The sequence below is a fragment of the Patagioenas fasciata genome, chromosome 4, assembly GCF_037038585.1.
Source record: "Patagioenas fasciata isolate bPatFas1 chromosome 4, bPatFas1.hap1, whole genome shotgun sequence".
Lineage (NCBI taxonomy): Eukaryota > Metazoa > Chordata > Aves > Columbiformes > Columbidae > Patagioenas > Patagioenas fasciata.
The window spans coordinates 81252851-81265229 of NC_092523.1; the positions used below are offsets into that span (position 1 = coordinate 81252851).

The following is a 12379-nucleotide window of genomic DNA, read 5'->3' on the forward strand; positions in this document are numbered from 1 at the left end:
TCGGCTGTCGCTCTACACTTAGCACACAGTGTTCGTTCAGATTAAGATGAAAATATGTTCTCCTTGCTAAAGAGAGCGCATAAACAACCCATAAACGGCCCATTAACCTACAAAATTTGCAGTAAAGAGCATGTGGTGAAGCAAGCCATAAGAGACCTGTGACCCAGCAAATGCCTTAATTGGATTTTGAACCTTATCGTCTGTGCTAAATGCAACTAATAGGAAATTAGTAAAAACGAAAGAATACAAGAAAGAAGGGGAGACCTGAGATGCACATCCCGGTTTGGTGGGAGCATTTCTGTAATTCCTGTCCTGACACACTTCAGCGAGCAAAATATTGTAGGTGGTGGTTGTGGAATGATTGTGTTACCGGCTCGGGTGTCAGAGCAACGCATCCATGTAATAGAGCCTGCTTGAGAATGACTGGAAATAGGTGATTTTCCCATCAGCTGCAACCACTGCTTTGAGCAGCTCCGGCAGCTCTGCCGTCACCTCGGACGGGCTGCTCCAGGCACCATCGCGTGCTGCACTCCAAGCTGCTTTTTGAGGCTACAGGACGTGCATTTATTTATTGTGTTTCTGGCTGTGAGACCACCAAACGCCTGGAGAATGGCAGTCAGTTAGTGGTGCTTTTCAACTAAATTTAAACAAATTAAGTAAAGAAGCAGCAGTAGATGATAGAAGTTTGCAGGCTCATGCAGTGAGCTGGTTTGTGTTCTTTTGGCCAGGCATCATCTTTTAATTTTCTGTGTGATGCGTTGTGTAGGGACACATGTCCATGTCCAGAGCATTACTGCGATAGAAGTAAGTGCTGTTGTGTTATGTACGGTCCGCTGCAATAGTGCTATTTAACGCCTTAGCTGAGTCTTTGGCTCCTGTTCTAATAGGTGTTGTTTATACGTGCGCCTGGCGAGAGGTTCGTGCCCGCGGCCCGTGTGTCCGGACAAGGCTGCGGGATTCGGGCTGCGACGCTGCCCAGGGGCGGTTCGGCCCAGCTGGGCTGCGTTTGGCACTGAGCTGGAACCTCCTGGTGCTCGGGTGCGTTGGTTTAAGCACGGAATCCTGGCACCAGCGGCTGAGTGGGGTTGACTGTGTAAGGCTGAGCTCCAGCGTTATGCCTAATTGCACTTCTGGAATAGGATAATCTTCATTATTTACTCTAATGTTTGTTTTCAGCATGTTTTAGAGGCAGATTTTGAGTCCAAATTGCTTTTAGAAGTGCAAGGACAAAAAACCCCACAAACAAAAAACCAACCAACCAAACAAACCCAATACATTTTTATTAAATTATTTCTGTTAATATACTTTAAATAGAAATCCATTTTATATTATGATATAATGAATTTACATCAACTTTTGCTTAACAACCTAAGGTGAAAGCTGTGAAGGTGTCTTAAAAAACAATAACGGGAAGGTATGAGAGGGCACGTTTCTTATTGGTTCTTTTTCTCATATTCCAAAATGAGACCTGTTTACCCGGGAAAAACCAATGGTGATTGGATACCTGGTGTAATTAATTGTTTTGCAACAGACAGCTGATGTTTTGGAAAGAAACGAGTTTTTAGCAGAGCTGTCCAAAGGTCAGTCTGCTGTGTGACGGTGACAAACGCGGCGGACGGGCGTCTGTCCGGGAGCCGCGCGTGGCCCCGCGTCCGCTGCAGGGCGGAGGGGTCCCCTGGAGCCCCAGCAGCGCCGCGCAGAGCGGCTCCCGAGCTCCGGGTCCCGGGATCTGCACAACCACGGACTCGCTTGTTAGATGTTTGGTCACCTGTGTTTCCTAACCAGGGAGGGCTTTCTGCTCATTTTTCTTGAGCTATTAATGCAAATGGATGTGGCGTGTGCCATCCAAAGAACCCACGTTGAATGTAGTTTCTTGGGCGGCCTTTTCCTGATGGGAGCAGTTGTTGTTTTTCAGTGCATTGGTGCCTGACTAAATGCATTGGGTTGCATTCTTCATGTATAGATGACCCAACCTTTCTGTTAAATATTCCTGTATTTTCCAGCAGTGGGTCTGGGAGGGTTTCAGCCTGCCCGGGCAGGCCAATGGCAGCCGAGCCTTGGGGACAGGGAGGGGACAGCAGCCATGGGATGCTGTCGCAGCAAGCCCCAAGAGAGTTTGGCTCGAACTGGTTTTACGTCATATAAAAAAGGGGGCGAAGGATCCCAGGTGATCAGAGTACGAAAGGTCCTTGGGCACGCACCATAGAGCATATTGGTTTTGAGCTTGATAGCACTTTTTTTTTTTACAAGGGCTGCAAATTGCTGTCAGATAGGGCTGTAGGAAGAGCCGAGCTTTCTTGAACTTTACTCCCAGCTTGAACTTTTAAGGAGTGAGTGAGAGGCGAGGAAGGGGAGAGAGGGAGGCAGACGTACCCTCGCGCCCCTCTGTCCGCAGCCACTAGGATGTCAGATGGAGAGGAGAGCCTGGAGAAGCAGCCGAATGGCTTTGGGGAGACGGGCAGGGAGCGGAGCCGCACGTCCCTGGTCATCTCGCAGGCTCTTAACCGCAGTATTTTCACCTCCGCAGTCTCCCCCGCTGCCGAACGCATCCGCTTCATCCTCGGAGAGGAAGATGACAGCCCCGCACCCCCTCAGCTCTTCACGGAGCTGGATGAGCTCCTGGCCGTCGATGGACAAGAGATGGAGTGGAAGGAGACCGCAAGGTGGGTTGGTTTTCCTTCACCCTGCGAGGGAAGGGAAGCTGCACAGGGCTCCTGCGGGAAATTGCTTTTTAATGTTCAGCAGAGGCGGTATCTGCACTACGGAACGGCTGAGGGAGCCCACAGAAAGGAGCCCGTGAAGTTGAAATTATCTTCCTGCTGAGAACCAAAGTGTTTGTTTAAATATTCCTTTAGAGCAAAAGCTAGAAAAATTAGAGTGCCAAATGTATTTGAAAAGGTTGCCTTTGGAGACCTAACAGATTCATGGGCTTTTTGGTGCTTTGCAGAGAATGACAATATCTTGGCCAGAACTGTCGGAAATTGGTGCCTGAATAAAGCTGCTGCAAATGCATTAAACCTACTTGAGTTCTGTTGCCCAAAAGTATATTTGAGCCCGACTCCCCCCCACAGCACACGTTGGAAGGCTTTGACTGTCTCTTTCCTATTGAGTTACTGATGAGATTAATTTTAAATAGGCAAAAAAACCGAAAGGTTTTTTTTCTTTAGAGTGTTATTCAAGGGGTGTGTTAAATGCTGGATCAGGTCACTCACATTCAGTGTTGGTCCTCTGCCTGTTTCCTTCATGGTGCTGTTTTAGGACTGGCATGGTTTTTGACCTAGTTGACCCAATTTATATGTAGTTTATTTTTGAACAAATCCGAAAGAGCCTTTGGATTGGATTCATGATCTAAAGGCAGCTGTTTAGCCCTTAAACCTTATAAAATGGTAACTTTTTTTTATATAATGGAAATGTTTATCCTGGGCTTGCGTTAAAAGGTGAACCCCTAATTACAGTGTGGTTGCTGCGAAGGCCTGAATCGTCCCACTAGAAAGAGGCGCTCGCCCAGGCGGAGGGCGGCGGGGGCTTCACCTTCCCTGTTCCAGTCCCCTCTTCACCCGGGGCTCCTCGTTTTCTTTGTTGTGGCTGGGCTAAGCTCTTTCCCCACCTTCCAGCCCTAAGGGCACCTACTGTGTTGGTAGTTAGCCCGTGTTGTTTGGTTACCGTAATCTTCTTTACCTGCCATTTAACGAACCGCTCCACCACCTACCCCTTTACCCCCTTATCTTTATTTTTACTCCTCGGTCACTTGGAGAGCCTATTTAAAGACTTTTCACCTTTTACTCTTTAACTTCTGACTTATTGGTCATCCTTTTCTCCCTTTATTGCTGTTCTGCCCTCTTATCATTTGTTTGGTGTTTGCGTTGTGTGATCTGCACTGCTCACCTCTGCTTTTTGCAGCCAGTTACGCTTCCTCTGCCCATGTGTAGACCTTCGAGAAGGCTTTTTGAATTCTAGTTTGTCAAAGCTTTGGCACAGTTCAGACCCTCGTGGTGTGTTTCGTCTCAGGCAGTCTCTTTGGTTTCCCCTTTGTAGTGAACGTTAGCAAGCTTTGTTGTCCTCAGGTTCACCGATGTCAGCCGTCAGAAGAAAGGTGCCCGCGTCCTGCGTGACGGCTCGCGAAGCGCTGCTGGCTGCTGGGGGACGTTTGTCACGCGCCCTCCGCTGCGGCGCTCGAGGAAGCTCCTAGCGGGACGTGCTTACGCGCTTTGTGCTACCGGGTGGCTGTAGAGAAAAAGGGAGGTTTTCTTCTCCTCTGGCAGATGCTTCTGGTTTTGTGTGTTTCCACAGATTTTGGTAGAAGTGCTAGATGGAGCTGCATATATAATTCTCTCCCTTTAAATAGCTGGTAGATGTCACAGAAAATTTCTTACAGGAACCTTAAAGGTGCTCATTTAAAGATGTTTTCAGAGGGGACCTTTAGTTGCCCATCTTGGTTCTGGATTCATGTCGGTTGAGCCGTCTGTGCTGCAGCCGCTGTGCGAACAGGCCGCGGTTGTCACCCGCGCGTGGTGGCAGGTCTGAGGGTGGGTGAGATCAGCCCGCGACCTGGGCTGGATCGTGGCCGTGGACCTTTGCGTGGTCCGTTCCCCAGTAGCACATGGTGCTATCAGGACACGGCCAACAATGAAGGGCCACTTGGAAAAAACATCCTCAGTGCAGAGCAACTTTCTCCCAGCAAAGCCCTGTAAATACGGTAGAAAGAGAGCAGTAAAAGGGAAGGTTTACTGCCGTTAAAAGGTAACCCGGAGATTTGGGTCACTGGGTGGTTCATTTTGTTGGTGCTTGTCGTTATTTCACCTGGTGCAGATGGACAAGTTCTTGCACTAGCATGGGAATATTGGCGTTTCAGCGATAGTTACCGGATACAGAGCAAACCAGCAACGGGAGAAGACCTGAAACAGCTTGAGGGCACCGGTCTGTGCCGAGGCTCGGTACAGAACACCTGGCAGCCACAGTGTGCACACCGTAGTGGGGATCGTCTTTCTGCGAGACGAGACAAGGGTGGTAGAAAGGTCACGAGATGACAGTGGAAAGGAATGAAAGGATGGTGGACAGGTGTCTTTTAAATCTTTCATTGGGGTCATCTTTATGTGAACTCGGTCAGACAGTGCATTTACACCCTCCAGTCTGTGCACATTGTAGGGCTTTGGGCTTGCTTGCTAAACCTTAACAGGCTGCAGCTACCTGATGATAACTTTATAGCGGCATCCTTGCCTTCTGGTAGGTCAGTTGTGACACTTGCACCAAGGGTGAGTCTTCCCACGATCTGTGATCCCAGAGCCACGTTTGCTCCCCAGGGGACACGTTTGGCCCTGGGAGGTGAAAGGGGCTTTCTTCGCTTCAGCTTGGGCTCGTTCTTGTCACCACAGGCAGCAGCTACAAGTGAAGTGGCGCACCAAATCAATTCCATTTCACTCAAAATGAAGATTTCTGCTTGCCTGTAAGCCTCTGTTTACCTTGTGTGCTTGCTGGCAGCTGGAGTAGTTAATGAGGTGAAGCGGAGAACAGTAACTAAAAAACCATGAAGGAGAAGACACTAATTAGATGTATAGAAGGCCACTTGGACAGCTTAGCTTAACTACGTACTGCAGGTTTGTGTGCAAGGTGGTTTTCCATTGGGACTTCAGAATGAAATGTCTGGATGGGCTTGAAGTCTGCTGAGGAGAAGAGTTGCTCCAGGAACCGTGCTGAGAACAGCAGGGGATGGTTCAGAGAGGCGTGCAAGTCAAAAGTAGTTTTATTGTGTTTGTATTGTGGATTATCGTCAGCAAAGTAAACAGAAAGCAAATATTGATAATCCTGAATAGTACACCTTCACTGAAAAGATCAACCCTTTGTGATTTGCAGCCTTTATGTTGTTGTTACAGGCTAAACTGCAGCTCAGTGGCACGTTTGTGTACATAACATAGATCCTGGGAAATTCACAGATTTGCAGCTGCCCAAGTCCCTGCATTGTCTGCGCTATAGAGAACCTTATAACCTTATTATTCTGAGACCAAAACCAGTTCTTTAGCTTGGGTTAAAAAAAAATAGTGTAAAAAGAGATTACTGCAATTGAAAAATGTAATTGATGAGTCCTCAAGTAACACATTTTTCAGGCTTAAATATAATTTCACTTGGCGATAATAATAGTCCTTAGAACCAATTAACGAAATAACCACCTTACCTTTATACACACGGTTTTTGTTTTAATAATCCCCTTACATTAGTCACTGGAATTTTAATTTTCCACCTATATTGAAATAGTATCTCAAGACAGGATTAAAAGGCGCTTCAACTTGGCAATCAGATGATATTAAACCCCCCCTTTGTCGGCACCCCGAGCGTTTAGCGAAGCCGCGGCTGGGTGCTGCGATGCTGACATGAGGGCCGAGGTGCTGCTTTCCCTGTTCTTGGGGAGGTTTCCTGCCCCGCGTCCCGCAGGAGGAGCAGTTTGCTCTGCAGACCCTGGGGGTGCCTGGGAGCCCCCTCGGGTTAAACCTCCGGCTCACCTGCTGCCAGGACACAGGCTTAGGGGTGCAAAGAGTGCTTTGCCCAGCACGGGATTCAACCTTTGCTCTAATCTTCAACTAGACATGAGCTTTCTGGGTTTTTTCAGACATGCTTGGTTAAATCATTAATGGTCAGAGAGTGGAGGGAAACAACGAACCCCTTAATTAGTGTCTTCTCCTTGGGCGTCTCGCTCCTGCTAAGAACGTGTCGGGATTGCTGGGCTGAGCTTCTCGCCTTCGCCTCGTGCAGCCCGTTGCTCGTGGGCAGTGTTACTCAGCGCTGCCGGCTGTCGTCAAGGCTGCCGAGCTTTGGCAGTGCCTCAAGTTGTCAGATGTTATGGCCTGGATGTGAATACGTGAAAGCAAGTCATACTTCCAGAAAGGCTGATTTATTTTAATTATATTTTTTTTAAGTTTTGGAGCTGTGGTGCTCAGCGCTTCTCCTGGCCAGGTGCTTGAGATGAGTTGTCAAGGGTGGATGTAGAGGCCTGGCTTTCCCTCCCTGGGGTCCATGGCGCGTCGGTCGAGCCGTTGCGCTCGGTTTGGTGCAGTGTCAGGTTAGACCCGGTTGTGCAAACTGCGGAGGGAATTACCAAGGCTCAGCTGACTTGGTGAGACCACCCGTGTACTCTTGGGCTGGAGCAAACATCAGGTAAGCTGTGTTAGTTTAAGTCTAGGTGAAAGGTATTAAAGATAACACGTTTTACTTGACATTCGCAATAGTTTGCAGGCAGGTGGAGCGTTATCGCCGCTCAGCTGACACATACCAATTTGTTAAGCCTTTGCGACTTGATCGTGGATTTGTGGCTGCGGGAAAATGCGTGTGCTTGAACTTGTCGATAGCCGGGGTGGTTCAGCTGTCTTGCTTCTTCCAGAGACGTGTGTCTGGAAGGAGCCAACAAGTTTAATGTGGTCTTGTTGCTCTGCCCTCTCGTAGGTGGATAAAGTTTGAGGAGAAGGTAGAACAAGGTGGGGAGCGATGGAGTAAACCTCACGTGGCCACGTTGTCCCTGCACAGCTTGTTTGAGTTGAGGACATGCATAGAGAAGGGGTCCATAATGCTGGATATGGAGGCCTCTTCTCTCCCGCAGGTGGTGGGTAAGTAAAGCTACCTTGGTTCTTCCCCGCAACTCTTCCTGCCGCTTTTTGATAACCCTGATGACAGATTTACTGATAGTTTCAATGAAAAAATGCTGCTTGTTCATTAGAAGGGGAAAATAAAGAAGTAATCCTCCAGGGAATGACAGGGAAAGCTAGAAAGGACCTGGGGAAGAAGGATAAGAGATAAATGAAAGGAGTTCTTCTCAATTCAGCAAGACGAGCAGAAGAATCGACTTGACTGATGATCACATTTACTTCTGACTGTTTTTTGGCGATTATATAGAATCATTTGGATCCTGAAGTAGATATCCTAAGTTATATCTGATATCCTACGGTATCACTACGCGTGTGTGAGCGCAATAGCGTACACTGACTTAGTTAATGTTTGAGGTCAGAAACACACCGTTCTCCAAGGCCCCCTCTTCCAGGACAGCGCCGTCTGCCGGGCGCGGCTTCTGGCCATGGCTGGTTTTGGGGAGCTCGGGGGCACTGGGAGCAGGTGGGGGGTGTTGGACGTGGGGAGCTCCCCGCCGGCAGCGGGGCTGAGCAGCAGTCACAGGACCAGGGGTGCCTCACTCTGCAGGATGGGATGGCCGTTTTTTTGTGGTCAAATAACGGTGGCCCGGAATGACAGTTAGTGACATTGCTGAGAGCTGCACCGTGTTCCTGGTGATGCGCGAGAACACTTAAAAAATACAGGTTCAAAGTGAGCCGTCCAGTGGAGGTACATTCAAACAGTGCGCTGGGTTTGGAAGCCCTTATGTGGAGAGGTGAAGAGGAAAATGAAATACAAACCACTCAGAACTTGGAGATTTGAATCGTAATCTCCGGAGGCAGGCTCAGCGTTGGCCTGGCTGCAGTTCCCAAATGACGAGCATTGCACTACTTTGTAAGAGTTCAAAGTACAAAAGCTGCCTCTGATGTTGTCTTCAGAGTTTTAAGCTTAGTTTTGTAGGTGCTTAGGGTGACATTTTCTGTATTTTTGTGTCCGTGTGTGCAAATGCACAGCTTTACAAAACCTTTTTTCTTTTTGATATTCTGAAGTTTTATGCTGAAGTTGAGTGTACCGGAGAAGATAATGTCTCATGTCAGAGGTCCAAAACTTTAACCTTCAGATATTAAGTTTCTTTCTGAAGGCACTTGAAGAAGTTGCCTTCAATATCCTCCCTCAACCACCCCAATCAAACCTAATTGCTAGGGGACTATGGAAGAATAGCACTTTGCAAAACTGAAACTTGTGCCCACGTTTGTGTCACCACACCTGCCTGCACCTAATCGCGCTTTGCTGACTTTGGGTGGAAGAGCTGGGCGTTCATCCTGGCGATTTGAGGAGGCAGCCTAGAGGAGACGACTGTCTGACTCACCGAGCTAGCAAATGTGACGCGTGTTCTGCCTCCCGTGTCCCGTAACTTTTATTATTAGCACAAATAAAAGTTACTGGTAGACAAATAAGAGCTGCCACTTTCCCTTGGGGGACAGCATGTTAACTGATGAAATCAAGTGAGCAACCTAACGTGAGATTCGTGATAGATCTGGCTACCGTGTTTTGGGACAGAGGAACAGAAAGGAGGGAACCGATGGGAAGTGAGCGGTCTTTGCGGTGACTTGGAAGATTTATTTTTTCTCATGGTACAGTTGAAAGCAAAGCCACTTAATATGTCATGTGAAAATGGGAGCAAATTCTGCCTTTTGTAGTTACTGTCACTTTACTGTAGTTCTGAGAGTGAATGATTTAATTAGTTACTCATCTCCAGGACATTTTTCTGTGGTTATAAGATTAGGTTTTATTTGGGGCCTGTGAGGTGAACTCGGTCCTTGTTGAACCTCGGAAGTTTTGCCGTGTTATTTTTGGAGCGTACTGGAACCTGCGGTGCAGTTGGAGCTTCATCACAGAAACTCGGGGCAGATTCCTTCTCCGAACTAAGAACCGGCTGGTCCTGGGTGCACTTGGTTTGAAATACGCTCCATGGCGTGTGTGCAAAGAACAGAAGGGAGTCTCGGGGCGATAGGTGCGTGTTGGTGGCTGGTGGGTTTTGCTGGATGGGAATGCATTCCGCTTCAAAATAGGTGTCTGAAAGACATTCCCATTAAAAATAAAATGGCCAAGTCCAGTGGTGGTTTTGAGATGGGAAGGAAAACTTTCAGAAAGGTAGGGTGAAAATCATCCATCTCTCTCCCCCTGCTCTCCCTCGATGCAGCTGAGTTTGGTGCTTCGTGATTAATGTGTCTCTCTTCTCCCTCTCCCCTTGCCTTGTGCCCAACAGAAATGATCGTCGACAATCAGATCGAGACGGGGCTTTTGAAATTAGAGCTGAAGGACAAAGTCACCTACACGCTGCTCAGGAAGCACCGGCACCAGACCAAGAAGTCCAACCTGCGCTCTCTGGCTGACATTGGAAAGACCGTCTCCAGTGCAAGTAGGATGTTTTCCAACCCCGATAATGGTAATGCAGAGGCTAACTGGCTATAGCCTTCCGTTCTAAAGCAACCCACCAACCTTGCCCGCCGAAAACTAACTTTGTGGCCATGACGACGCTTTTCTAACCCACGATTACCGTAGCGAGACCCCGTGCTGATGGCACATCAGTGGTGGGCTCTGGAGGCTGCTTCTGCCGTGGCACGTTGCTCTAACCGTAAATATCTTCACTGGACGGAGTGGGAGAGGAGGGGAGGGACGGGCAGGGAACAGGCAGGCTGCAGGCAGGGACGGGCAGGCTGCAGGCAGGGAACGGGCAGGGGCAGGCAGGGAACAGGCAGGGGCAAAGGCAGAGCAGCAATCCAGCAGCTGGCGGGGAGGAGATGAAGTAGGAACATTAGGAAAGAGATTTACAAAAAACCCTAAACAGGCCTGAACCTAAAAGGCTGATCATTTGACACATTTGTGCGGAGGTGAAGCTTTCGTACGTGTGCCATTGACACTTCCTGTTACGGAAATGGAACTCTTAATCGAAAATTATATGATAGTGGCATTTAGCTTGCATTTTATTGCCATACAATCATTGTCCAGTGTGGGTAGAGCTGATTTCCATCTTGCTTATTCATCCTAAAATTGTTTGGTGGTGTGTGCTGTGAATGTGTCTGTCCCTCTGTCTAACAATGGCTTGACAATGCAGTGCCGTGTTTGTAGCCGTGTGGTGATACACGTGTGTGCCGTGGCTGCAGACAGCTGTAGAGGCCTTGGCAGTGGCTCCGCACTCACCCAGACATGGACATTGGCAATCTTCTTACTAGCAGTGATCCAAAAAGAGCAGGTTGAAGCCTGTTGTCATGTCTCGGAGTTCTGTAAGCTGTCTCATGCTGCTCTATGGAAATACGACTAAAAGTTGCTATTCTAAAATATCCAGAAATGAAAGCAAGCAGAGAAATTGTTCTTCTTGCTGCATGTAAGGCCTCTTAGCTTTCTGTGTTCTGCCTCTAAAACTCACCCTAGCATTTCTGCCTAACCTGTTTTCACACTTGGTTAATGTGTCCTACTTTTTATCATCCTTTGCTTTTGTAGCAGGTGTATATGTGCATGTAAAGCATATTTGTTGTTCTTGATGATGTATCTTTGCATGTGTGAGTGCCTTGATCACGCGGTGATTGAATGAACAAGACGAAGGAGCAGTACCGTGAACCAAGGGGGGGCCCTGGGTGTGCGGTTTGTTGGTGAACGTCCCCGCAGGAGCCCCGTGGCGCACAGAGCGGGGCCGTGCTTTGGAGAGCACTGGCGAGAGGTCCCGGTTCTGGGGAGGCCCGATCCGGTTGAGGGCGCCTTGCTAAAGGTGCGGGAGCCTCTTCAGGGAGCGCCGTGCAGGCAGGGGAAAGGCTCTCTCGGCCATCTCCATTTCCCAGTAGCCTCAGGCATCAGGCTTGTAGGTTCCTCAGGTTTTTGCTCTCAGATCAGCCAGGCACTTCAGATTCTCAGAGGATGCCTCAGTCATGGCACCCAGCAAATAACTCACGTTTGTTGTCAGTTGGAATCACAAGATCGTGTCCTGCCCAGCACGTTGTGGGCATCTCCCATCTCCTCTCTGGCCTCCCACGAGCTCCCCGCTTTGTGTGGGAGGCCACTCCAGGGAAGATGCACACGCACTATTTGCGGTGGTGTCTGTAGGTATCTGTTGTCGCCTCCGTGGCTACTTCTTGTCCTGGGCCTTTGGAGGAGATGAGCAGGCTTGCTCTGAGATGCGGGAGGCAAAACCTGAGACAGACATGCGTTCGGCACGTGTCACTGGGGTGCTGCAGCTCCAGGGAGCCCCTGCGTGCCAGGAGTGCCGGTGTCGGGCCGTGGCGTGCTTTCTCCTGCCTCGTGGTTGAACCAGCAATCAGACCCAGTGGTCTGTTCTCAGTGCGTGTCTCAGTGACTTCCTAGGGTGTAGAAATGTGAAGGAACCTTTAGGACTGAGTGCACAGCATTGCTGTGATCTGTGCCTCCTTCGGCCAAGATGGGAGTCTAACCAAAGGGTTTATAATGTGCTCTGTCTTGTGTCTGTTTTTACTGAACTCTGCTGGTAACAGCCTTCTCTTTTTCAACAGCTTCTGAATGTCAAATTCTTCTTTTCCGCACTTAAAATCACTCCTTGAGGAGCCATCAAAACCTCTGGGTGTTCAGGGCAAATTAAAACGTACTTAGGAGGTTTGAAGGTAAATCATGCACGGTGCATTATTTAACTATCCCATGGATGGTAAGCCGTGTCTCCTGGCTGTACGGAGCCAGACTGTCAGGGCTGCTTAACGAGAAGATAATAGCGTGCTCATCCTGGGAGGGCGATGCTGACAGAGGCCATTCATCTCATGTTCTC

The 12379-nt window shown here is 48.8% G+C and overlaps 1 protein-coding gene across 10 annotated transcripts in view; it reads left to right on the top strand.

Moving 5' to 3' along the window:
* The window catches only part of SLC4A4 (solute carrier family 4 member 4), a 204010-nt gene that overhangs the window by 117516 nt on the left and 74115 nt on the right, over window positions 1-12379 (top strand). For 7 of the 10 annotated variants that reach the window (XM_071808335.1, XM_071808329.1, XM_071808327.1 and 4 more), the window contains exons 4-6: window positions 2528-2663; window positions 7432-7592; window positions 9860-10039. In XM_071808335.1, coding sequence (XP_071664436.1) covers window positions 2528-2663; window positions 7432-7592; window positions 9860-10039 — 477 coding nt within the window. The remainder of the gene's footprint in view (window positions 1-2527; window positions 2664-7431; window positions 7593-9859; window positions 10040-12379) is intronic. The other 3 variants (XM_071808328.1, XM_071808332.1, XM_065836071.2) reach the window with 1 other exon arrangement.